Source organism: Oncorhynchus kisutch, linkage group LG5 (genome assembly GCF_002021735.2).
Source record: "Oncorhynchus kisutch isolate 150728-3 linkage group LG5, Okis_V2, whole genome shotgun sequence".
In the NCBI taxonomy this organism is placed as follows: Eukaryota; Metazoa; Chordata; class Actinopteri; order Salmoniformes; family Salmonidae; genus Oncorhynchus; species Oncorhynchus kisutch.
Genome location: NC_034178.2, coordinates 28,165,866 through 28,192,364, shown reverse-complemented (window position 1 = coordinate 28,192,364; position 26,499 = coordinate 28,165,866). Strand labels below are relative to the sequence as shown.

General features: G+C 42.2%; 2 protein-coding genes across 2 annotated transcripts in view; both read left to right on the top strand.

The window, feature by feature from the left end:
- The first annotated feature begins 283 nt into the window (after positions 1-283).
- tshba (thyroid stimulating hormone subunit beta a) lies at positions 284-4,987 on the top strand. Its single transcript, XM_020482112.2, has 4 exons — positions 284-554; positions 2,869-3,004; positions 3,195-3,396; positions 4,329-4,987. The coding sequence occupies exons 3-4, from the start codon at positions 3,235-3,237 to the stop codon at positions 4,575-4,577; spliced, it is 411 nt and encodes a 136-aa protein (XP_020337701.1). The 5' UTR covers positions 284-554; positions 2,869-3,004; positions 3,195-3,234; the 3' UTR covers positions 4,578-4,987.
- Positions 4,988-15,293: 10,306 nt separating this feature from the next.
- Positions 15,294-26,499, top strand: part of LOC109890844 (mitochondrial glutamate carrier 1-like) — a 15,769-nt gene continuing 4,563 nt past the window's right edge. Inside the window, exons 1-7 of the mRNA XM_020482911.2 lie at positions 15,294-15,423; positions 18,751-18,882; positions 19,051-19,176; positions 20,877-20,932; positions 22,043-22,133; positions 24,420-24,538; positions 24,625-24,814. Of these exons, the coding sequence (XP_020338500.1) occupies positions 18,863-18,882; positions 19,051-19,176; positions 20,877-20,932; positions 22,043-22,133; positions 24,420-24,538; positions 24,625-24,814 (602 nt within the window). The 5' untranslated portion in view covers positions 15,294-15,423; positions 18,751-18,862. The remainder of the gene's footprint in view (positions 15,424-18,750; positions 18,883-19,050; positions 19,177-20,876; positions 20,933-22,042; positions 22,134-24,419; positions 24,539-24,624; positions 24,815-26,499) is intronic.

Sequence of the window (26,499 nt, the reverse complement as noted above, 5' to 3'; positions counted from 1 at the left end):
TCCTTTTTATCCTGAAAAACTCCCCATTCCTGACTAAAATCATACCCATTACATGACGCTGCCATCAATATGCTTGAAAATATGGAGAGTGGTACTCAGTGATGTGTTGTATATAAGGGCAAAAGGCAAGACCCAAATGCAGACACAGGAGGCAGATGGTTGAGCTACAATATTTATTATACCCAAAGGGCTAGGCACAAGGCAGGTCAGGGACAGGCGAGAGTTTATAAACCAGGTCAGAGTCCAAACAGTACGAGGGGATAGGCAGGCTCGAAGTCAGGACAGGCAGGGGTTTAGTGAACAGGTCCGAGTCCAAACAGTTCAAGGGGATAGGCAGGCTCGAGGTCAGAAGAGCCAGAGTGCCCAGGCAGGCGGATTCGGCGTCAGGACAGGCAAGGGTTAAAATGAGGAGGGCTAAGAAAACTGAGACTAGAAATAGGAGCTAGGCGAAACGCTGGTTGACTTGGCAAAACAAGACAAACTGGCACAGAAAGACAGGAAACAGAGGGATAAATACACCAGGGACTAATGGGGAAAACAGGAGACACCTGGAGGTGGGTGGAGACAATCACAGACAGGTGAAACAGATCAGGGCGTGACATTGTATTGGATTTTCCCCAAAATAACACTTTGTATTCAGGACAAAAAGTTAATTGCTTTGCCACATTCTTTGCAGTATTACTTTAGTGCTTTGTTGCAAACAGGAGGTATGTTTTGAAATATTTACATTTTCTGTACAAGCTTCCTTCTTTTCACTCTGTCATTTATGTTAGTATTGTGCAATAACTACAATGTTGTTGATCCATCCTGTTTTATCCTATCACAGCCATTAATTAAACTCAGTAATTGTTTTAAAGTCACCATTGGCCTCATGGTGAAATCCCTAAGCGGTTTCTTTCCTCTCCGGCAACTGAGTTAGGAAGGACTCCAATATCTTTGTAGTGACTAGGTGTATTGATACGTCAGCCAAAGTGTCATTAATAACTTCACCATGTTAAAAAAAATTTTTTTTTACCCATCTACCAATAGGCGCTCTTCTTTGCAAGGCTTTGGAAAATCTCCCTGGTCTTTGTGGTTGAATCTGTTTGAAATTCACTGCTCGACTGAGGGACCTTAGAGACAATTGTGTGTGGTACAGCGATGATTCTAAAAATCATGTTCAATTATGTTCAATTATCTCACACATAGCGAGTCCACATAAGTTATTGTGACTTGTTAAGCACATTTTTACTCCTGAACTTATTTGGCTTGTAAATTCCACTTTGACATTATGTGGTATTGTGTGTAGGCCAGTGACCAAAAAAATCTCATTTTAATCCATTTTAAATCCAGGTTGTAACACAACCAAATGTGGGGGGGGAAATTCAAGGGGTGTGAATGCTTTCTGAAGGCAGTGTACATAGGGCAGCAGTATCTAAGGTGATGGGTAGAGTCCTGGTGGTAGCCGGGTAGACCAGTGACTAAGGTTCAGGGTTGGGTAATGGGCGAAGGCCGGCTACTGGTGACTATTGAACAGTCTGATGGCCTGGAGATAAAAGCTGTTTACCAGTCTCTCGGTCCCAGCTTTGATGAACCTGTACTGTCTCCACCTTCTAGATGGCAGTGGGGTGAAAAGGCCATGGCTCTGGTGGCTGAAGGCCTTGATAAGCACATGGGTGGTGAGAGGAGCCTCACGCTCACTTCACTACAGCGACCTAAAGTGGAAGTATCAAATTCCTTACAAAACCAAAACGTATAGGTGATGTAAAAACAAAAAAACGTCTTATGTAACAGCAAATAGTTCAATTGGAGTAGGTTGCAGTTATAGGCCTACATGGAATCCTGTATGACTTTGTTATAGAGATCATCAGAGTTTAATAGACAAGGTATTTCAGGATGTTACACGTCTTTATGGCGTTGTATGAACTTTGACCATATTTCAGAACACATGATTGCTTGCAAAGCTTGATATTTTTAAGCTCACTTTCACATAATTTTTTTTGAAAGTGTAACAAAACAAGAAAAGTAGGCCTATGTCCAGAAATAACATCTCACCCCTGACCCCTAGGCAAATGATTTATAGGAACATGTAGATCTGAAAGAATTGGATATGTAAGCTTATGGTTGCATCTCCACTTTGCCCTGTGATTTTAACCATATTGTAGGCCAGGGATAATCAACTAGATTCAGCCGCGGGCAGATTTTTTCTTCAGTGATGGTCGGAGGGCCCGGAACATAATTGCATATAATTTGTAGACTGCAAACTGACTACAAGAAGCCCAAACATATATAATATTTGACTAACATTATCATTTCAAATCTTGCTCTCATTTGTATATGATCACGTTTCTTTCTATTATGCGTGGAAATACTTGTGAACAGATTTCCCAAATTAAAAACACTTGGAGCTGATTTCCCGGTGTTTTTACGTTCAACAATGAAAATTAAACAAACAAAAAAACTAACTAAAATATATATATATATTTTTTGATCAGTAAATTTGTGGGGCCAAATAAAACCACCCACGAGACAAATTAGGCCCACGGGCCGCCAGTTGGCGAACCCTGTTGTAGGCCCTATATGCTTAGCAGATCCTGTTCCTAGATTTGAAGAACATTTACATTTTTGTTATTTAGCATACACTTCTAGGAGTTGCTCGTCTAGGAGTTGGACACAGGATTGTTACTGGACTGGACCAATCTCTGAATTTACCACTTAGTTTTCTATTGTGCCACCAAGTGGGAATGCCACACACATACATACTGCCAAAGAGCAGGGTTATTATGAGGTTATTACAGGTTAACCCCACACATTGCTGTACTGGTAATGGAAGTTTGTAGTTACAGAGGATGCCTTTTATTAATGCATGTCATCCTCATAATGGGCCAGGAGTTTCCTGTGTCCACACTGTCAGAGATGGGAGATAATGGTCCAGTAGGATCAAGGTGGATTAGGATGACTGTATAAAGACCATCGGGCTCCATCAGACAGCATCATCAGACCTGCAGGTGCCCAGCTCTACCAGGTGAGTGAGCAGAGCTGACCTGACAGTAACGTTGGAACAGCTTCTTTGTCGTGCTATTGGTGCAAGACTGAGTTGTGTTTTATTAAAATGGCTTCTCAAATGCATCAACCTCAATTTTTTCATATTTCCAACTAAAAAACGTTGGATTTGTTCATATTTTATTCTTGCCATTTGCTCTACTTCTATGCAGTTTCTTGATTGTGTGACGGAACATCTTCGCTGTTTGCCAAATGGAATTGTCCGTGGCCATGTGTGGTCTCCTTTGCCTGCTCTTCAGCCAAGCTGTGCCCATGTGTGTGCCCACGGACTACACTCTGTATGAGGAGAGACGTGAATGTGACTTCTGCGTGGCCATCAATACAACCATTTGCATGGGCTTCTGCTACTCAAGGGTAAGTAGCCTATAACCTCAACCAGACATTCTTAGTTCTTTAATGGATCTGTAAAATGCACTCACTTATAAACTTTTATCCCCCCATAAAATATTTGATGTTTTACCTTTATTTTATCAAAGTAATCTCATCGAGATTTTGCATAATATTTTATAAGACCGACCTGGCCATGATAGCAGCAGACTAGTAGATACAGACAAGGTCAATATATAAAATACAACGTATACATTATATATCCTGTCACACGTTTTGCATTGCAGAAGAGACACTAAAATATAAGTATAACTTAAAACTTCAACTATAACAAATTCCAATCGCAGGCCGACCGTGAGGCATATTTGACCTACATCGCATGTACAGTATGTAATGTACTGTATATACTGAGTGTACAAAACATTAAGAACACCTGCTCTTTCCATGAATCCAGGTGAAAGTTATGATCCCTTATTTATGTCACTTGGTAAATACACTTCAATCAGTGTAGATGATCGGGAGGAGACAGGTTAAAGAAGGACTTTTAAGCCTTGAGACAATTGAAATTGTGTAAGTGTCCCATTCAGAGGGTGAATGGGCAAGACAAAAGATTTAAGTGCCTTAGAACGGGGTATGTTAGTAGGTGCCAGGCGCACCGGTTTGAGTGTGTCAAGAACTGCAACGCCGCTGGGTTTTTCACACTCAACAGTGTGCATAAAGAATGGTCCACCACCCAAAGGACATCCAGCCAACTTGACACAACTGTGGGAAGCATTGGAGTCAACATGGGCCAGCATCCCTGTGGAACAGTTTCAACACTTTGTAGAGTCCATGCCCCAATGAATTGTGGATGTTCTGAGGGCAAAAGGGGGTGCAACTCAATATTAGGAAGATGTTCCTAATGTTTGGTACACTTAGTGTATGTTAAGCATGTGTGTTTGTGTGCGTGTGATTACCAGGACAGTAACATGAAGGAGCTGGCCGGACCACGTTTCCTTATCCAGAGAGGCTGTACCTATGACCAGGTGGAGTACCGAACAGTCATACTACCTGGTTGCCCGCTCCATGCCAACCCTCTCTTCACCTACCCCGTGGCCCTCAGCTGCCACTGTGGCACCTGCAACACAGACAGTGATGAGTGTGCCCACAAGGCCAGCAGTGGAGACGGCGCCAGGTGTTCCAAGCCACTCAGACACATCTACCCATAGCCTGGCCTGAACAGCTACATCCACCCCAACTGATAACACTCTCCCTTCCCTGGATAGTTTGACTGTAATGACCATAATGACCAATAAGGCAAGGAGAATGGTCAGTTCAAATCAAGTTTATGGCCAGTAGCCTAATCATTATGATAACAGAACAGCATTGTCGTACTCATGTGTTTGTGGTGGATACAGTAAGCTACAGGGTGGTGTATCCTATTCATTGTGACATGTATTGTTGCTGTTGTGTTTGGTATGTGAATATGCCTTTTTGTTTGCCACTTTGCTTGCAATGGAGGCTGATCCTGGTATTTCTGTCTGCCTCATGTCTTTCCTGTCCATTGACTCACTGAGCTATTTTGTTTACGGTGAACCAATATCATGAATGGGACGTTATTAAAGCTGAAGTCTGTAAATAGTTGTAACTCATCTGAATGAATCACATTCTGTGTAGGAACACAGCATGCGGTCACACTCCACACACATCGCAAATCAATTGTTAATTGTTCATGCTTCGTAAAACAACACTTGTAGACTAACAGTGTAATAAGTACTTATGGGTCCTTTTCCAACAATGCAGAGTTACAGATAAAGATAAAACAAATATAAAATAAAAATATAAATAGTGACACGCAAAATAATTACAGTGAATAACAATAATGAGTATAAATTAAAGGGCTATGTACAGGGAGTACCAGTATTGAGTCAATGTGCGGGGGTACGAGGGAATTGAGGTAGCTATGTACATACACTGTACATACAAAACTATGTGGATACCGTTTCAAATTAGTGGATTCGGCTATTACAGCAACACCATTGTTGACAGTTGTATAAAATCGAGCACACCGCCATGCAATCTCCGTAGACAAACACTGGAAGAAGAATGTCCTTACTGAAGAGTCAGTTCATCAAATTTATACCCTGCTAGAGCTGCCCTGGTCAACTGTAAGAGTGGAACTGTGAAGTGTAAACGTCTAGGCGCACCAATGGCTCAGTCACGAAGTGGTAGGCCAAAAAGCTCATAGAACTGGACTGTTGAGTGCTAAATCAAGTAGCACGTCTATCCTCAATTGCAGCACTCACTATCGAGTTCTAAACTGCCTCGAAGCAACGTCATCGCAATAATTGTTCGTCGGGAGCTTCATGAAATGGGTTTTCATTGCCGAGCAGCCACACACAAGCCTAATATCACCATTTGCAATGCCAAATGTCGGCTGGAGTGGTGTAAAGCTCGCCCCCATTGGACTAGAGCAGTGGAAACGAGGTCTCTGGAGTGATGAATCACTATTTACCATCTGGCAGTCTGAAGGACTGATCCGGGATTGGCGGATGCCAGGAGAACGCTACCTGCCCAAATGCATAGTGCCAACTGTAAAATTTGGTGGAGGGGGAATAATGTTCTGGGGCTGTTTTTCATAGTTCAGGGCTTAGTTCCCTTAGTTACAGCGAAGGGAAATCTTAACGCTACAGCATACAATGACATTCTAGACGATTCTGTGCTTCCAACTTTGTGGCAACAGTTTGGCGAAGGCCCTTTCCTGTTTCAGAATGACAATGCCCCTGTGTACAAAGTGAGGTCCATACACATTTCTTTTCGAGATTGGCGGGGAAGAACTTAACTGGCCAACTCCATTGAACACCATTGGGATGAATTGGAATGCCAATACTAATCGCCAAACATCATATATACAGTGCCATTGGAAAGTATTCAGACCCCTTGACTTTTTTCACATTTTGTTAGGTTGCAGCCTAATTCTAAAACAAATTCAATTGTTTTTTTCCCTCATCAATCTACACACAATACCCCATAATAACAAAGCAAAAACAGGTTTTTAGAATTTTTTGCTAATTTATAAAAATGAAAAAATAGAAATATCACATTTAGATAAGTATTCAGACCCTTTACTCAGTACTTTGTTGAATTATTTCATTTAAATGCAACCTTTATTTAACTAGGCAAGTCAGTTAAGAACCAATTTGTATTTACAATGATGGCCTACTGGGGAACAGTGGGTTAACTGCCTTGTTCAGCAGAATGGCAGTAACATGTGTCCAAGAAAATGTCCTGCTTTGGGGCAATTTATTGGGTTTCCATTCGTCAATATTTCAGTTTTTTTCCAGGGTGGGGTAGTTAGCCCCACGCCCAACCACCAACATGGAGGACCATGGACCCTTCGACCGGGCCAGCCTGCCACAGTATAAACCCCTCCGGCTCAGCGCTCAGGGTCGTTGTAGTATGCAAGCCTCTAAACCGTGGCACCGTGACAGTCCAGGAGAGGGGCAATTAGGTTGAATTATTAATTGAAGTGTGCTCGAGCTCAAATATAAGGACCATTTAATAGTTAAACATTATTAAGGGAATTATGTTGCAATCCTAAACCTTCTTCAGCATTAGTTATTTTATCATAATAGACTTACAGCTCTGGATATAAAACTATTTACCTGCTCTACTATAATATAATGCCATAATGAACTTGTAAAAAAATGTAGTAATGTACTCATTCAATTATTTTAAAAAGCATTACAATACCTAATATGCATAACCCAAAAACAGTCATGAAGGAAAACAATTACCTCATAAGACCATTCATGTGCCTTCACATGCATAATGGTGAGGAGAGTGTGCATTTTTAGAAGCTACTTCAACTCTGGGCACGCCTGCACAACTTTCTGCAAATATGGCCAGTATTTGCATGCAACTTCGCAGAAGAAAAAGCCCACCATGTCAGCTCCTTTTGCAAGTACATTGGATAGCCATACATCTCGCCTCTGTACATGTTGAGGGCCTTGAGGAGCACGCTGTGTCAGCAGACTGCAAACTCAAGGCCCTCCTCATCTACTTTGGCAGATGATTTTCCTGACGTCTCTTTGGCTGCTGTCAACTCTGACGTGCCACACATTCCTTTGCTTGGCGTCTACAACATGAAAATCACAGTGAAGTGCAGAGATGAACTTAAAAGAAACAAGTTCTAAACTAGGTGACATTAAAGCTAGGAACTGTAAGAATAATTACATGATTGGTCTTTGTATGGACATGTTTGACGAAGGATGATGTCATCGTCTTTCGCCAGGAAGACACCTGTCTTAGAAACCCTTCTCAACACTACATAGAGAGTCAGACTGCAAGATGACATCACAAAATTATACATCAAACCAAACCACAAAGGCGTGGCAAGTAGCCTAGAGGTTAGAGAGGTGGGTTGCAGGTTCAAATCCCAGACATCTGACCGTGTTACTCCAACCTCTCTGTGTGTGGTTCTGTGTGTGTTTCACAATTTTTCTTCAAAGAAAATTACCTTCTAGTTGACAATTAATGTTCTTCAAAAAAAAAGACCAACTGCAATATAATATCACACAAATAGAATTCATAACAAAAAAGAAGAGTAGCATGCACTTTAAGACGGCATAATTATACACTGAACAAAACATTGACACATAAGAAGGTAGTAAAAACCTTGAGGCTTTCTGGAAGCGGCATTGCTTGCGATTCCCATCCACTGTGAGCAGTCAGGACAATGGAGGAGATCACGTCCAAGATGGTCTGGTGAGTCATGGTGGCTGTCCAGTAGCCACTGTTTACAAGTTCATCCAGCCCCACTGTCCAATGTCTCAGACACCCGGAGAAGTTCAGAGCAGGAAGGGACAGGTTGTAGTGCCCTGAGTCAGAAGTAATTATTAGGAAATCATTAATTCCATTATTTAAACAACAACACAGCTGTGGCACAGCCATGGAGCCATGGGCAAAAGACAAACTACAAACCAAAATGTGACACCAAAAAAAGAACAAATAAATGATTCTATATATACAGTGCATTCAGAAAGTATTCAGACTCCTTGACATTTGTTACATTACAGCCTTATTCTAAAAATCTACACACAATACCCAATAATGACAAAGTAAATACAGGTTTTTAGAAATGTTAGCAAATTGATCAAATATAAAAACAGAAATACCTGATTTACATAAGTATTCAGACCCTTTCTTATGAGAATCGAAATTGAGCTCAGGTGCATCCTAATTTCATTGGTCATCCTTGAGATCTTTCTAAAACTTGATTGGGATCCATCTGTGGTAAATTCAATTGATTGGACATGATTTGGAAAGGCACACACCTGTCTATGTAAGGTCGCACAGTTGCAGTGGATGTTAGAGCAAAAGCCAAGCCATGAGATCAAAGGAATTGTCTGTAGATCTCTGACACAGGATTGTGTCGAGGCACAGATCTGGGGAAGTGTACCAAAACATTTCTGCAGCATTGAAGGTCCCCAAGAACACAGTGGCCGCCATCATTAATTTTCATATGGAAGAAGTTAGGAACCACGAAGACTCTTTCGCGAGCTGGCCAAATTGAGCAATAGGGGGAGAAGGGCTTGGTCAGGGACGAAACCAAAAACCTGATGGTCACTCTGACAGAGCTCCAGAGATCCTCTGTGGAGATGGGAGAACCTTAAAGAAGGACAACCATCTCTGCAGCACTCCACCAATCAGGCCTTTATGATAGAGTGGCCAGACTGAAGGCACTCCTCAGTAAAAAGGCTCATGACAGCCCACTTGGAGTTTGCCAAAAGGCACCAAAAGACTCTCAGACCATGAGAAACAAGATTCTCTGGTCTGATGAAACCAAGATTGAACTCTTTGGCCTGAATGCGTCACGTCTGGAGAAAACCTGACATCATCCGTACGGTGAAGCATGGTCGTGACAGAATCATGGTGTGGGGATGCTTTTCAGTGGCATGGACTGGGAGACTAGTCAGGATCGAGGGAAAGATGAACGGAGCAAAGTACAGAGGTCCTTGATGAAAACCTGCTTCAGAGCGCTCAGGACCTGAGACTGAGGCGAAGGTTCACCTTGCAACGGGACAACAACCCTAAGCACACAACCATGTCCATGCAGGAGTGACTTCGGGACAACTCTCTGAATGTTCTTGAGTGGCCCATGCAGAATCCGGACATCAACCTGATCGAACATTTCTGGAAAGACCTGAAAGAAGCTGTACAGTGATGCTCCCCATCCAACCAACAGAGCTTGAGCGGATCTGCAAAGAAGAAAGGGAGAAACTCCCCAAATACACGTGTGCCAAGCTTATAGCATCATACCCAAAAAGACTCAATGCTGTAATCCCTGAAAAAGGTGCTTCAACAAAGTACTGATTAAAGGATGTGAATACTTACATAAATATTATACACTGCTCAAAAAAATAAAGGGAACACTTAAACAACACAATGTAACTCCAAGTCAATCACACTTCTGTGAAATCAAACTGTCCACTTAGGAAGCAACACTGATTGACAATACATTTCACATGCTGTTGTGCAAATAGAATAGACAACAGGTGGAAATTATAGGCAATTAGCAAGACACCATCAATAAAGAAGTGATTCTGCAGGTGGTGACCACAGACCACTTCTCAGTTCCTATGCTTCCTGGCTGATGTTTTGGTAACTTTTGAATGCTGGCGGTGCTTTCACTCTAGTGGTAGCATGAGACGGAGTCTACAACCCACACAAGTGGCTCAGGTAGTGCAGCACATCCAGGATGGCACATCAATGCGAGCTGTGGCAAGAAGGTTTGCTGTGTCTGTCAGCGTAGTGTCCAGAGCATGGAGGCGCTACCAGGAGACAGGCCAGTACATCAGGAGACGTGGAGGAGGCCGTAGGAGGGCAACAACCCAGCAGCAGGACCGCTACCTCTGCCTTTGTGCAAGGAGGAGCACTGCCAGAGCCCTGCAAAATGACCACCAGCAGGCCACAAATGTGCATGTGTCTGCTCAAACGGTCAGAAACACACTCCATGAGGGTAGTATGAGGGCCCGACGTCCACAGGTGGGGGTTGTGCTAACAGCCCAACACCGTGCAGGACGTTTGGCATTTGCCAGAGAACACCAATATTGGCAAATTCGCCACTGGCGCCCTGTGCTCTTCACAGATGAAAGCAGGTTCACACTGAGCACATGTGACAGACGTGACAGAGTCTGGAGACGCCGTGGAGAACGTTCTGCTGCCTGCAACATCCTCAAGCATGACCGGTTTGGCGGTGGGTCAGTCATGGTGTGGGGTGGCATTTCTTTGGGGGGCCGCACAGCCCTCCATGTGCTCGCCAGAGGTAGCCTGACTGCCATTAGGTACCGAGATGAGATCCTCAGACCCCTTGTGAGACCATATGCTGGTGCGGTTAGCCCTGGGTTCCTCCTAATGCAAGACAATGCTAGACCTCATGTGGCTGGAGTGTGTCAGCAGTTCCTGCAAGAGGAAGGCATTGATGCTATGGACTAAACCACCCATTCCCCAGACCTGAATCCAATTGAGCACATCTGGGACATCATGTCTCGCTCCATCCACCAACGCCACATTGCACCACAGACTGCCCAGGAGTTGGCGGATGCTTTAGTCCAGGTCTGGGAGGAGATCCCTCAGGAGACCATCCGCCACCTCATCAGGAGCATGCCCAGGCGTTGTAGGGAGGTCATACAGGCACGTGGAGGCCACACACACTACTGAGCCTAATTTTTGACTTGTTTTAAGGACATTACATCAAAGTTGGATCACCCTGTGGTGTGGTTTTCCACTTTAATTTTGAGTGTGACTCCAAATCCAGACCTCCATGGGTTGATAAATTTGATTTCCATTGATAATTTTTTTGTGATGTTGTTGTCAGCACATTCAACTATGTAAAGAAATTATTATTTAATAAGAATATTTCATTCATTCAGATCTAGGATGTGTTATTTTAGTGTTCACTTAATTTTTTTGAGCAGTGTATTTATTTTTTATTTTTTAATTTTATTAATTTGCTAAAATGTGACATGAAAATAATAGCTTGGCTGTAATAGCTGGTAGTTATGTTGGTTAAGTGTGCCTCAAAATCTAAATCAATCACAGACAGTGTCACTAAAAATACACCCCAACAAACTTACCCCAGTAAAACTGACCATCCTACCGATCCTCGACTTCGGCGATGTCATCTACAAAATAGCTTCCAATACTCTACTCAGAAAATTGGATGTAGTCTATCACAGTGCCATCCGTTTTGTTACCAATGCGCCTTATACCATCCATCACTGCGACCTGTATGCTCTAGACGGCTGGCCCTCGCTGCATATTCGTCACCAGACCCACTGGCTCCTGGTCATATATAAGTGTATGCTAGGTAAACCTCTGCCTTATCTCAGCTCACTGGTCACAATAACAACACCCACCTGTAGCATGTGCTCCAGCTGGTATATCTCACTGGTCATCCCAATTCCAACACCTCCTTTGGCTGCCTTTCCTTACAGTTCTCTGTTGCTAGTGACTGGAATGAATTGCAAAAATCGCTGAAGCTGGAGACTTACATTTCCCTCACTAACTTTAAACATCAGCTACCTGAGCAGTTAACCGATCGCTGCAGCTGTACATAGTGCATCTGTAAATAGCCCAACCAATATACCTACCTCATCCCCATATTGTTTTTATTCACCTTTCTGCTCTTTTGCACACCATGATGATATTTTCACTACATCATCTGCTCATCATCATCTGCTCATCTATCACTCCAGTGTTAATCTGCAAAATTGTTATTACTTTGCTACTATGGCCTATTTATTGCCTTACCTCCTCACGGCATTTGCACACACTGTATATAGACTTTCTTTTTTTCTATTGTGTTATTGACTGTACGCTTGTTTATTCCATGTGTAACTGTGTAACTGTGCTGTTGTTTCTGTCGCTCTGCTTTGCTTTATCTTGATCAGGTCGCAGTTGTAAACGAGCACTTGTTCTCAACTAGCTTACCTGGTTAAATAAAGGTGAAATATATATATATTTTTAAACAGTTGATGTTGAGATGTGTCTGTTACTTGAACTCTGTGAGGTAAAATCTTAGGTGCAGTTAATTGCCGATTTCTGAGGCTAGTAACTCTAATTAACTTATTCTCTGCAGCAGAGGTAACTCTGGGTATTCCTTTCCTGTGGCGGTCCTCATGAGAGCAAGTTTCATCATAGCGCTTGACGGCTTTTGCAAATGTAGTTGAAGGAATTTTCAAAGTTCTTGAAATTTCCCGGATTGACTGACCTTCACGTCTGAAAGTAATGATGAACTGTCATTTGTCTTTGCTTATTTGAGCTGTTCTTGCCATAATATGGACTTGGTCTTTTACCAAATAGGGCTATCTTCTGTATACCACCCCTACCTTGTCACAACACAACTGATTGCCTCAAAAGCATTAAGAAGGAAATAAATTCCACAAATGTACTTTTAACAATAAACACCTGTTAATTGAAATGCATTCCAGGTGACTACCTCATGAAGCTGGTTGAGAGAATGCCAAGAGTGTGCAAAGCTGTCATCAAGGTAAAGGCTGGCAACTTTGAAGAATCTCAAATGTAAAATGTTGATTTGTTTAACACTTTTTTGGTTACTACATGATTCCATATGTGTTCTTTCATATTTGTGATGTCCTCCCCTATTATTCTGCAATGTTAAAAATAGTTACAAAAATAACTTGTTCAATGAGTAGGTGTGTCCAAACGTTTGACTGGTACTGAATGTCATTAAATGACATGTGCTTAACTATGTGGTTTTAATGTACATTAGCTGTGGTTCCTCTTATTTTGGGAGTATTATAACATTTTGTATCTATTTTCAATGCATGCAACCTAAGAGTTCATGCCTGCAAGACAGAGGCTTAGGTTACAGTCAATCGGTCTGAGGGTTTGAAAGTTTTATAGAACTACTTTTTTATTTAATCCCACATTGAAATGAATGCCAGTGAGACAGCTCAAATTGGTCGGTATATTACAACTGTATTTAGTACTAGATAGAAATGTCCTAACAGGGTAATTGTGCTGCCTGACAAGTTGAACAATGCAGGCGTTGATGAGGCCCTTACTTCTCTTGGGGTTGTTGTATGCAGAGTGATTTCCTTAGGGTCAAGCAACCTGGCTTCATGCCTACCTCAGGTCAATACCCCCTTCTACCATTTACTGCTCTGATGAGCAGAAGTAAGATAGTGTATGAGGATCAAAGGCTCGTCCTGTTAAGGCATGAGGGATTTGTGATAAAGAAGCACATGTTGTGTTTTCTGAACTTAAGTTCCTAGCCTTGATAAATCGCTCTTGGCATCTCCCTTGGCGTTCCTTTAGGGCAGGGTTTCCCAAACCCTACCATTTACTGCTCTGATGAGCAGAAGTAAGATAGTGTATGAGGATCAAAGGCTCGTCCTGTTAAGGCATGAGGGATTTGTGATAAAGAAGCACATGTTGTGTTTTCTGAACTTAAGTTCCTAGCCTTGATAAATCGCTCTTGGCATCTCCCTTGGCGTTCCTTTAGGGCAGGGTTTCCCAAACCTCTCCTTGGGCCCATCCAGACGTTTCACATTTTTGTTTTAACCCTTAACTGGCACACTTGGTTCAATTAGTCAACTATTCATCAATCCTTTTGATGAATTAAATCCGGTTTGGCCATTTAGGGTTAAAACAAAATGTGAAACTTTTGGGAGGGCAGGTGGAGAAACGCTGTGTTAGGGTCAAATGCCCCAGGGTAAAGCTCTATTTAGGGAAATACTCCCCCACCATTAGCTGCAATATGGTCACCTGTTCCGGTGAGGTCTATGTCTTCTGCTGTGACTTCTGATGACAATCATATACAATTAACATGAGACAGCCACGACTGGCATATGCTCTCTATTTAGAAACAAAACGAAATAGGTGCATAACATTTACCATGTCTTGAGGCCTTCTTAAACCTTTTTTTGTCCAGGTCTTTGGTGAATTATGTTGCTGCGGCTGTCCTACTCCATCCATTGGACAGGGGCAAGGCTAATGGAAGGAGCAAGTCTCTCGCTTTGCAGCTCGCTCCTTCTGATCCTAAACTATTTATTAAAATCAAACAGAATGGGAATCTGTCTGTGGTTCAAATTTCAACAGTGTGGTATGTACCCAGAATTCAACTGCATTAAAAATATAGAGGGGAATTGGGAAGAAATGGCACTTACAGCTAGCTACATGTTGAAATGATATTGCTGTGTGTTAGCTTTCTTGAAGTGCCGCCTCAAATGCCACTCAAATGCCACCCATGCGCATTCCACTCTTTGCTCAAGCTTTTTTTTCTCTATAACATTGACATAAGCATTATTGTATGTTGACATAGAAAAGCAAGTACTAAAATGTGTGATCATATACTGTGAGACAGTCAAATATATAGTACATTAACATGTCAGAAGTAAATTGGTATAGATTGTGGTGGTTGATTTTCATTCTCGTGGGAACTGCCTTAAATTGTGCAAAAGCGAAAGCCTCCACAGTTAACATGTTTTTGTTATTTATCTGCATTAACTCAACTTTATTAACTAGATTTGTATATTGACATTTACACAATTTGTATACAGACAGCAAAATGAGAATTACAGTTTAGTTTAAAATGTGCAGACACCCGTGTAGATATGTAATCATATTTCTATGGGACACACATACCATAAATAAACTAGCTACGCCATCAAATATCTAATTAAAAGGCTTTTTATTCAGTTTATTGGTTGCAACCCAGCCTCTCATTAACTATGTACAAATATGCACAATGTTTTGGGGTAGTAATTAATTAGATACTGGGTTGGACTTGACCATATTCTTAATGTGGAGCGCATGCTACCGCCCACCACACGCTCTTCTACAACTAAAAGGACCAATGAACCGTCAATATGTAAATCTACAAACCACGATTGGATGGATTGGAACTCCAGGTTTGACGATTTGGCCCCTCCTTCACATGAATGAATGGAATTTTCCATTATCTCGCGTTCGGTAAATTACACGACTACGAGGCTGACGATACTTTCAAGTACAAGAACGAAAGATCTCATCTCACATTTATTTTAGGTGAGTATCATTATCGAACGTTGGCAAATATCAATATATCACCATTGTATTGACAATTGCTATGTCATCGTGGCTCTTTTTCCTAGCAATGCATTATTGGAAGAGGAAATGCAGCGGCTTGTTAGAAGTTAGCCAAAGAGCTTGCCCGATATCAAATAGCTCACGCTAGTGCTGTTAAACGACATGTCAGAGATTTGAGTACGAGTTGTTGCTATAGATACACTTGATCAGTAATGTTTCAGCAACGTTAGCTATAGCTAGCTAGCGAAGTTATTGAATTGGCCATTTCCAGATAAATACAAGCTAACTAACGGTAGCTAGCAAGCGATAAGTTAGTCATCATACGTTACCCTGGCCTTGGTAATGTTAACATTAGCTAAATCAGTAAATGAGGCAATGTTAATAACACATATGAATGTTATTGAACAAGGTTTCTTATAGAAAATATAATGGATGAATACACAAGTTAGACTGGAGTTGAATCTTGTTCACATACTGGCACGGACTGTGTCTTCGCTAACTTAACAACTGAGCTGATGCCTCGGGGCCAAGAACACTTTCAATTCATGCAAACGGATGCCTTTGGGGGTAGCTACATCCAAAGGACACTGATTAGCACTAACCTTTTAACGTTACTAGCTACATGCCCATTTTACTCAAGAGTAGCAAGCAGGTTGTAATATTGCGTTCGTAATAAGTGGGAAACTCTGACAGTACTACTTGAACTGGGAGCAACGAGGCGTGCTCTTTATTTATTAAATTTTTATTTAACAGGGCAAGTCAGTTAAGAACAAATTCGTATTTACAATGACGGCCTACTGGGGAACAGTGGGTTAACTGCCTTGTTCAGGGGCAGAACGACAGATTTTTACCATGTCAACTCGGGGATTCGATCTAGCAAATTTCAATAACTGGCCTAACGCTCTTACCCAGGGTTGGGGAACCTTTTTGCCATCAAGGGCCATTTGGATATTTATAAATTAATTCGGGGGCCATATTATTACAAGTGGCAATCTTCTATTTTATTCATGTGTTAATTTTACTTTAATCACGGACATTGGTTTCATAGTTTTAAATATGACTTATGTTTCTTGTGTCCTTGAGTATTTAGAAAAGTGATAGTCCTATTTAAATAGATATTAGTTTTGTACATAATGTTATTATGATTGCTTGTTCAAACGCCTTCAGCTTATCTTTGAAGAGGCGTTTGATGTCAGCTGGCAGTGAAGATGATGCTACTGGCAGCTGGTTTTCCAGGTTTGTGTCAGTCAGTCTTGAGCAGAATCCAGTCTTTGTCAGATTGGAAAAGAACTGCTCACAGCAGGAGGTCGTCCCGAACACCGATGCAAAGTTAAGTGCATGTCTCCTCAGAACAGAAAAATGCTCTGCACTAATGTAAAATGCTCTGCACTCTGCAGGAATGTAAAGTAAACAACTCCAGTTGTTTACTTTTTACATCCTTAAACTGCTCACAAAATGCCTTTGCGAGCTTTCCACACTCACCAGCATATTCCCAAGTAATCTCAGGCTCTTGTCCTTGCGGAGTAGGAAAATGCCCCTTTCTAGTTGGACTTGCCACAGCTTTAATTTCGTACGATTTCACGTTTGACAGCAGATCGCTGAGAAGCTGTTTCAGCCCTTTTGAGCTTGACGTTCAAGTCAGACAGATACTTGGTTATGTCCACCATGAAGGCCAAATCACACATCCACTTGTCATCACTCAGTTCCGCGACAGGTTTCCCCTTCATCTCTAATTGTTTACTTCATCCTTCAGTCCGTAAAACCGCGCTAGCTCCTTAAATTGGCGGTTATTCAGCCCATTGCTTTTGATAAAATTGATGTTCGACACTACAGATGCCGTTACATTGTTCGGCTTCAGGGACTGTGCGCATAGACTTTCTTGATGTATGATGCTGTTGCATACAATTAAATCACTTAGATTAAGACTGAGACAACTCATAATTTTTTTCCACTATTGTGGTTAACCTCTTTTTCGAGCCAACCATGGCTGGCCCTCCATCTATAGTAAGGCCACTTAATTTTTCAAACTGTAGCTCAAATTTGCTCATAACCGAGACAAGTTTCTCAAACAAGCCCTCACCTCAGGTGGTGCCATGCATGGCTTCCAAAGACAGTGATTCCTCCCTTGTGTCAAACTCAGCGGTAATCCCACACACACAAATGGCAAATTGGGCAGTATTTGTTACGTCAGTCGTTTCATCACATGCCAAAGAGAAACTCGACATTTGGATTTAGGAAAACGACGTCTACCTCCTCCCTGTAGGCTGTCTCGTTGTTGTTGACCATGCACCCTTCTGGCTCCTGTGTTGAGGATCAGCGAAGTGGAGGTGTTGTTTCCTACCTTCACCACCTGGGGATGGCCCGTCAGGATGTCCAGGACCCAGTTGCACAGGGCGGGGTTCAGACCCAGGGCCCCGAGCTGAATGATGAGAATAGAGGGTACTATGGTGTTGAATGCTGAGCTATAGTCAATGAACTGCATTCTTACAGGTATTCCTCTTGTCCAGATGGGAAAGGGTGATTGCATCCTCTGTGGCTCTATTCGGACATTTTGCGTGTTTGTTTGCCTTACGGAGGGAATAACTACACTATTTGTATTCGGCCATATTCTCAATCACCTTGCCATGTTTAAATGCAGTTGTTCGCAGTTTCTGTTTTGTGTGAATGCTGCCATCTATCCACGGTTTCTGGTTTCGGTACATTTTAATAGTCACAGTGGGTACAACATCTCCTATACACTTCCTGATGAACTCAGTCACTGTATCTGTGTATTTGTCAATATCATTGAGGCTACCCAGAACATATCCCAGTTCACGTGATCAAAACAATTTTGAAGCATGGATTCCGATTGGTCAGACCAGCATTGAATAGACTTTAGCATGGGTACTTCCTGTTTGATTTTCTGCCTATAGGATGGGAGGAGCATAATGGAGTTGTGGTCAGATTTGCCAAATGGAGGGCGAGGGAGGGCCTTGTAGGCATTTCAAAAAGTTGAGTAGCAGTGGTCCAATGTTTTACCAGCGCGAGTACAACAGTCAATGTGTTGGTAGAACTTCGGTAGTGTTTTCCTAAAATGTGCTTTAAAACCCCCAATTACTATAAATGTGGCCTCAGGATATGTGGTTTCCAGTTTGCATCAACTCCAGTGTAGTTCTTTGAGGGCCGTCGTGGTATCATCTTGAGGGGGAATATACACGACTGTGACTATAACCGAAGAGAATTCTCTTGGGAGGTAATGTTGCGTTTGTGTACCTCGTCCTCTAGACTAAAAGTCTATATATAATCTCCCTGCCTCTTCCCCTCCAGAACTCTACTCAGCTGCTCATCAGCACTTGATCTACTGACCACTACAATCTACTTACAACTAGCTAAGATCTCACAGCTCCGTTCTACATCTGCTACCTATCTCAAATATACCATGACCAAGCAGCAGATCAGGTACTGTCACTGTAGGCTTCTCTATCTCATACTGTATGTGCAATAGATGTCTAGATGTTACAGTACAGTTTTCATAAGGGCATGCATCCATTATATTTGATCTATTTCAAGTGCTTTGAATTTCTGTGATATGCCAATCTGAACATAATCTCAAACTGTTTTTTCCAGCCTTCCCGCTAAACTGATTAATGGTGGTATTGCTGGCATTGTGGGGGTTACCTGTGTGTTTCCCATCGACCTGGTAAAGACCAGGCTACAGAACCAGAGGCAAGGCCAACAGATCTACAAAAATATGTGAGTCCTTCACTCTGTCCTCCCTTCTCATGTCATGCCGTGTGACTGCATAGCTAAATCTAGATCGTTTATTGGATGATGATGATGATAATAATAATAATATATTTTTTTAAACTCAAAGGCGTAGAAGGATGACACTAACAGACCTGCCAACCTGCACAATTACAGTTCAAAGTAGCTGGTACTCAGCCGTCTCAAGTTGGAGATGAGCCAATCAAACGACTTGGGCGAATTGGAAATATCTGTAGCGCTCCGTCCCGTGGTCGTAGTACTATTGTCCTTCCGCCAACTGGATGGCAGCTCCCCACTTCGTCCATTCATACCACTTATGTGTGAGGGGAAAAATAGAGTTGGCTCCTTAGTTAACACGTCATTACGATGAAGGTAGTTAGCTACAGAGTTTAGTTAACTAAGTGAGAATACTTTCTTGCCCGCGCATGCTTTGATATCCGCAACGGTAGTGGGTGTGAGGGCATTGACGGGCAAGGAAACGTGCAGGGTTGCGGTAGTTTAGTGCGCGTCGCTGCATGGATGGAAACAGACATGGTACAGAGAGCAGTTGTTAGGCCCACTAATCTGAACAGTATGTTCATTAATCAGTACTTGATCTGTCCTCTTGATATGGCTGTATGTCAACAGTAGGCTGCTAATGATGTGATAGTCAGTTCACCAATGACAACAGGGCAAGCTGAATGAATGGGAGCCTAGTAGTCGGACCTAACTTGATGGATGAGGTCAGGGATAAAGATCTGCAACAAGCTCATATAGGCCTAGTTCAGTTGTTTCATATTCCATATAGCCTACAGTAAACTAGAGTACGACATTGCATCCAGTAATTTAATTATTCAGAATTTTCTCTCCGAAACAAAATTTAAGAAGCCAGTTTACATTTTCACTAGACTATCCACATCGACACCTATTATTTAGAATAATCACTACCCCAACATTTTACGTAGAAAAATTGTCATTGGGACTACAATTAGGATCATACACAAGACTTGGATACAATGTTTGATATAGTTTCAGACTCAAGTTTCAGGAAATGACAGTTGGAGTTTTTCCTTCCTGACCTTAGGCCTACATTTGCACCACTTTGTCAGAAGATCCTAGGGAGAACCCTGATTGAACATTTAAACATATTTCTTGTTGGCTACTGAAGAGCAGGCAATTACCAAGTACCCATAAGTCTATAGCCCACCATTCTTATTGAGGCAGTCTTTTTTTGCTTTATTATTAGGCTTAGAAGGTGCTCCACTGGTAAATTCTTCAAGGTTAGCAGGTCTGCACTAAATATATCGGATGGGATATCTTGGTCAGTACTTCAAAGAATCCGGTTGTCATTATGAAAGCATAGACTAATGCCAGGTTTTGAATCCGGTGTCTGTAACGACTGACTCCTGCCATTGTCCTATTCTTTCCCGTTGAGTAATCCTGAGGAATGTGCGAGGGGAGATGACATTTCCCTCTGCTCTGTGCACCCATTCAGCTGTCTTCTCCACTCCCAGCCTTAAGCCCCTTGATGTTCCTTAGTTCTGTTTTACCTACATGGGTAGAAATGGCTGTACTTTGTATTTACATATTATTTGTTGGATGATGTCTCTCAAACTTTTTGTCACGAATGCAACTATTCGAGAAATAATTCGTAGTAATTAGTTGTTGTGAGAAATTTCTCTCGTTCTGACATGTCTTTTCTCTCTCAGGATGGACTGCCTTGTCAAAACCGTTAGATCAGAAGGATACTTTGGCATGTATAGAGGTAAGAGTAATTTCATTTTTAGTCTTGGTTTAATAGTAGTGGTTCTTTACCTAGTCAACAGGGGGGTTATTAGTGAAATTGCAACAAACTGATGAGAATTGAATTATATATTTGACTTAAAGTATAAGCTGTCAAGTTGCTGTTCACAATTAATGCAGTAGTTGCTCATTACTGATAGAAAAAAAACAATATTAAAATGTGATCTTAAATTGATTGATTGTCACCACAATGTAGTGATGTTTATATGCATCCTTCGTTATGCAAATTGTTTGTTACTTCATTTGAATTTTAATTGAATGACAAATGGTGTTCTCCATCAATCCTTATAAAAGGAAATTGCCACATTTTCAATTGATCACATGATCAGTGTTCAGTGAAATGCATTACTATAGCCTTACTGAAACTGAATATTGTATGTAACACATTTATGAGTGGCAACAGTGTCTATTGTGGAGAGGAGGTTGGAGCCTGTTTTATGGGGCTCCATTTGTGTGAGGAATGCTTGTTTTTTTTGCATCTGTGTTTTTCATATTACAGACGTGGATCCCCCTGGGATATTGAGAGGCTAGCCGATATGGCGCAGCCACGCTGGAGGCAAATCATTTAATGGTTCTTACTACACTGCTCTATTTCAACTAGGCAAACATTGTTTTTTTTATGTGCTATTTGTGAAATATTTTGCTCCTTCATGTCTTTATACAACTTATTCTCACCTCTCCTGTTGACTCCTTTGACTTTCTCTGTTCATTCACCAACACTTGTGATCATTGACATTCAGTGTTCTTGGGAAAATGTATATTGTAGTAGTGGCTAAGGCTACCTTCATTCTCGTCTGTACATCCCCCACTGGCACGTAGACTAGCCTACACCTTAATCTAAAGTCTTCTTCCCACATAGTTTTCTAAAGAAATGTTGGTCTTTCTTACATTAGACGAGCCTAACTATTCACATTCTCAATTTTCATTTCCCATTCTCTCTCTGCATGCCCTTTTCTGGTCTCTTCTTTCATGTTCTGCTTTCATGTTTCTCATGTTTTAATGTAACTTATTGTGTTGACTTGCTCGTGATGGTTTTTAAGGTTTGACTAATGGTCAATTGTTTTGCCTTCAGGTGCTGCTGTGAATCTGACCCTGGTCACTCCTGAGAAGGCCATCAAACTAGCCGCAAATGATTTCTTCCGGCAGCATCTTAGCAAAAATGAGTAAGTGACCGTTTACATTTCTGCCATTTAAAGACAGTAGATTGAGAGGAAGACTGATGTAGTGTAATAGTGTAGTGTAATAGATGTATACTAATGCATGCTTTTGGATTGATGGCAGCATTCGTGTGAAACTGAAAGCGCAAACCACTGCTTTTAATCAGGGCAAGGTGACCGGAAACATGACAGAATACAAACAGTGTAGCTATTCCCTCCGCAAGGCAATCAAACAAGCTAAGCGTCAGTATAGAGAAAGTAGAATCTCAATTCAACGGCTCAGACACAAGAGGCATGTGGCAGGGTCTACAGTCAATCACGGACTACAGGAAGAAATCCAGCCCAGTCATGGACCAGGATGTCTTGCTCCCAGGCAGACTAAATAACTTTTTTGCCTGCTTTGAGGACAATACAGTGCCACTGACACGGCCCGCAACCAAAACATGCGGACTCTCCTTCACTGCAGCCGACGTGAGGAAAACATTTAAACGTGTTAACCCTCGCAAGGCTGCAGGCCCAGACGGCATCCCCAGCCGCGCCCTCAGAGCATGCGCAGATCAGCTGGCTGGTGTGTTTACGGACATATTCAATCAATCCCTATCCCAGTCTGCTGTTCCCACATGCTTCAAGAGGGCCACCATTGTTCCTGTTCCCAAGAAAGCTAAGGTAACTGAGCTAAACGACTACCGCCCCGCCCCGTAGCACTCACTTCCGTCATCATGAAGTGCTTTGAGAGACTAGTCAAGGACCATATCACCTCCACCCTACCTGACACCCTAGACCCACTCCAATTTGCTTACCGCCCAAATAGGTCCACAGACGATGCAATCTCAACCACACTGCACACAGCCCTAACCCATCTGGAGAAGAGGAATACCTATGTGAGAATGCTGTTCATCGACTACAGCTCGGCATTTAACACCATAGTACCCTCCAAGCTCGTCATCAAGCTCGAGACCCTGGGTCTCGACCCCGCTCTGTGCAACTGGGTACTGGACTTCCTGACGGGCCGCCCCCAGGTGGTGAGGGTAGGCAACAACATCTCCACCCCGCTGATCCTCAACACTGGGGCCCCACAAGGGTGCGTTCTGAGCCCTCTCCTGTACTCCCTGTTCACCCACGACTGCGTGGCCACGCACGCCTCCAACTCAATCATCAAGTTTGCGACGACACAACAGTGGTAGACTTGATTACCAACAACGACGAGACGGCCTACAGGGAGGAGGTGAGGGCCCTCGGAGTGTCAGGAAAATAACCTCACACTCAACGTCAACAAAACTAAGGAGATGATTGTGGACTTCAGGAAACAGCAGAGGGAACACCCCCCTATCCACATCGATGGAACAGTAGTGGAGAGGGTAGCAAGTTTTAAGTTCCTCGGCATACACATCACAGACAAACTGAATTGGTCCACTCACACAGACAGCATTGTGAAGAAGGTGCAGCAGCGCCTCTTCAACCTCAGGAGGCTGAAGAAATTCGACTTGTCACCAAAAGCACTCACAAACTTCTACAGATGCACAATCGAGAGCATCCTGGCGGGCTGTATCACCGCCTGGTACGGCAACTGCTCCGCCCACAACCGTAAGGCTCTCCAGAGGGTAGTGAGGTCTGCACAACGCATCACCGGGGGCAAACTACCTGCCCTCCAGGACACCTACACTACCCGATGTTACAGGAAGGCCATAAAGATCATCAAGGACAACAACCACCCGAGCCACTGCCTGTTCACCCCGCTATCATCCAGAAGGCGAGGTCAGTACAGGTGCATCAAAGCTGGGACTGAGAGAAGCTGTTTTTCAGTCTATCGCAAGGCCATCAGACTGTTAAACAGCCACCATTAACATTGAGTGACTGCTACCAACAGACTGACTCAACTCCAGCCACTTTAATAATGGGAAATGATGTAAAATATATCACTAGCCACTTTAAACTATGCCACTTTGTTTACATACCCTACATTACTCATCTCATATGTATATACTGCACTCAATACCATCTACTGTATCTTGCCTATGCCGCTCTGTACCATCACTCATTCATATATCTTTATGTACATATTCTTTATCCCCTTACACTTGTGTCTATAAGGTAATAGTTTTGGAATTGTTAGCTAGATTACTTGTTGGTTATTACTGCATTGTCGGAACTAGAAGCACAAGCATTTCGCTACACTCGCATTAACATCTGCTAACCATGTGTATGTGACAAATACATTTGATTTGATGTGTCCAACTAGTCATTGACGAGACCAATCCCATGCATGCTTTCTAATCTGATTCTTTGTTGCAGGAAGGGTTTGACAGTGTTTAAGGAGATGTTGGCAGGTTGTGGTGCGGGCATGTGCCAGGTTGTCATTACTACTCCTATGGAAATGCTCAAGATTCAACTTCAGGATGCAGGAAGGCTAGGTAAGCAGGGTCACAGTATTTTCCTGATTTGATTGATGTTGGAAGTTTATGCAAATATATTCATGTATTTTTGTTCTTCATCCCAGCGGCTCAGCAGATAAAGCCAGCCTCGATGTCACCCACTAAGCTGGCTGCCACCAGGGTGCTGAGCAGGTCTTACAACGCGGGGCCCAGCACTGCAACCAGTGCGCTGTCTGCTACCCAAATCGCCCGGGAACTTCTCCGCACTCAAGGCATCCCAGGCCTCTACAAAGGCCTCTGGGCCACCCTCATGAGGTAAGGGATTGTTACACATGAATGTGACTCATGTGAATTCTTTTTTTTTATGGGGCGCTGGGCTTGAAAACAAACAGGAATATAACTTTTATATATGTGTGTGTGTGTGTTTTAAGAACACCTACTCATTCAAGGGTTTTTCTTAATTTTTTACTATTTTCTACATTGTAGAATAATAGTGAAGACATCAAAACTATGAAATAAGACATGGTATCATGTAGTAACCAAAATATTGTTAAACAAATCAAAATAGATTTGAGATTCTTCAAATAGCCACCCTTTGCCTTGTTGACAGTTTTGCACGTTCTTGGCATTCTCTCAACTAGCTTCATGAGGTAGTCACCTGGAATGTATTTCAATTAACAGGTGTGCCTTGTTAACTTCTCTGGGGTATGCACCTGGCCAACATCCAGTGAGATTGCAGAGCGCCAAATTCAAATACAGAAATAATTCAGAAAAGATACAACTATTAGGTTTAAAGATGAACTTCTTGTGAATCCAACCACTGTGTCAGATTTCAAAAATGCTTTACCGCGAAAGCATACCGTACAATTATTTGAGAACATAGCCCAGCAGACAAATCATTACAAACAGTAACCAGCCAAGTAGAAGAGTTACACAAGTCAGAAATAGAGAAAATGAATCCCTTACCTTTGATCTTCATATGTTTGCACTCTGAAGACATTCATTTATTCAATAAATGTTCCTTTTGTTTGATAGTCTCTCTTTATATCCAAAAACCTCCCTCATTTTTCAGAATATAAGCCTGAAACAGTTTCTAACGACTGTTGTCATCTAGTGGAAGGCATAGGAACTGCAATTTGAGTCCTAAGTCAATGGATACTGTAATGGCATTGAATAGAAAACTACAACAACAACAAATTCATTTTTTTCTTCTTTTTTTCCTCAGGTTTTTGCCTGCCAAATCAGTTCTGTTATACTCAGACATGATTTTTAACGGTTTTGGAAACTTTAGTGTTTTCTATCCAAATCTACTAAATCAAATCAAATGTATTTATATAGCCCTTCGTACATCAGCTGATATCTCAAAGTGCTGTACAGAAACCCAGCCTAAAACCCCAAACAGCAAGCAATGCAGGTGTAGAAGCACGGTGGCTAGGAAAAACTCCCTAGAAAGGCCAAAACTTAGGAAGAAACCTAGAGAGGAACCAGTCTGTGTGGGGTGGCCAGTCCTCTTCTGGCTGTGCCGGGTGGAGATTATAACAGAACATGGCCAAGATGTTCAAATGTTCATAAATTACCAGCATGGTCGTATAATAATAAGGCAGAACAGTTGAAACTGGAGCAGCAGCACGGTCAGGTGGACTGGGGACAGCAAGGAGTCATCATGTCAGGTAGTCCTGGGGCATGGTCCTACTAATTATATGCATATCCTATCTTCTGGGCCCGAGTAGAAGGCAGTTTAATTTGGGCATGTTTTTCATCCAAAATTCCAAATTCTGCCCCCTAACCTAGAGAAGTTAAGTCAATTTGTGGAATTTCTTTCCTTCTTAATAGATTTGAGCCAATCAGTTATGTTGTGACAAGATAGCCCTATTTGGTAAAAGACCAAGTCCATGTTACGGCAAGAACCACTCAAATAAGCAAAGAGAAACAACAGTCCATCATTACTTTAAGACATGAAGGTCATTCAATCCAGAAAATTTCAAGAACTTTGAAAGTTT

Coding starts and splice junctions, on each gene's coding strand:
- tshba (XM_020482112.2), top strand. CDS start 3,235: ATGGAATTGTCCGTGGCCATGTGTGGTCTCCTTTGCCTGCTCTTCAGC. Junction 3,397..4,328: donor TGGGCTTCTGCTACTCAAGG/GTAAGTAGCCTA, acceptor TGTGATTACCAG/GACAGTAACATGAAGGAGCT.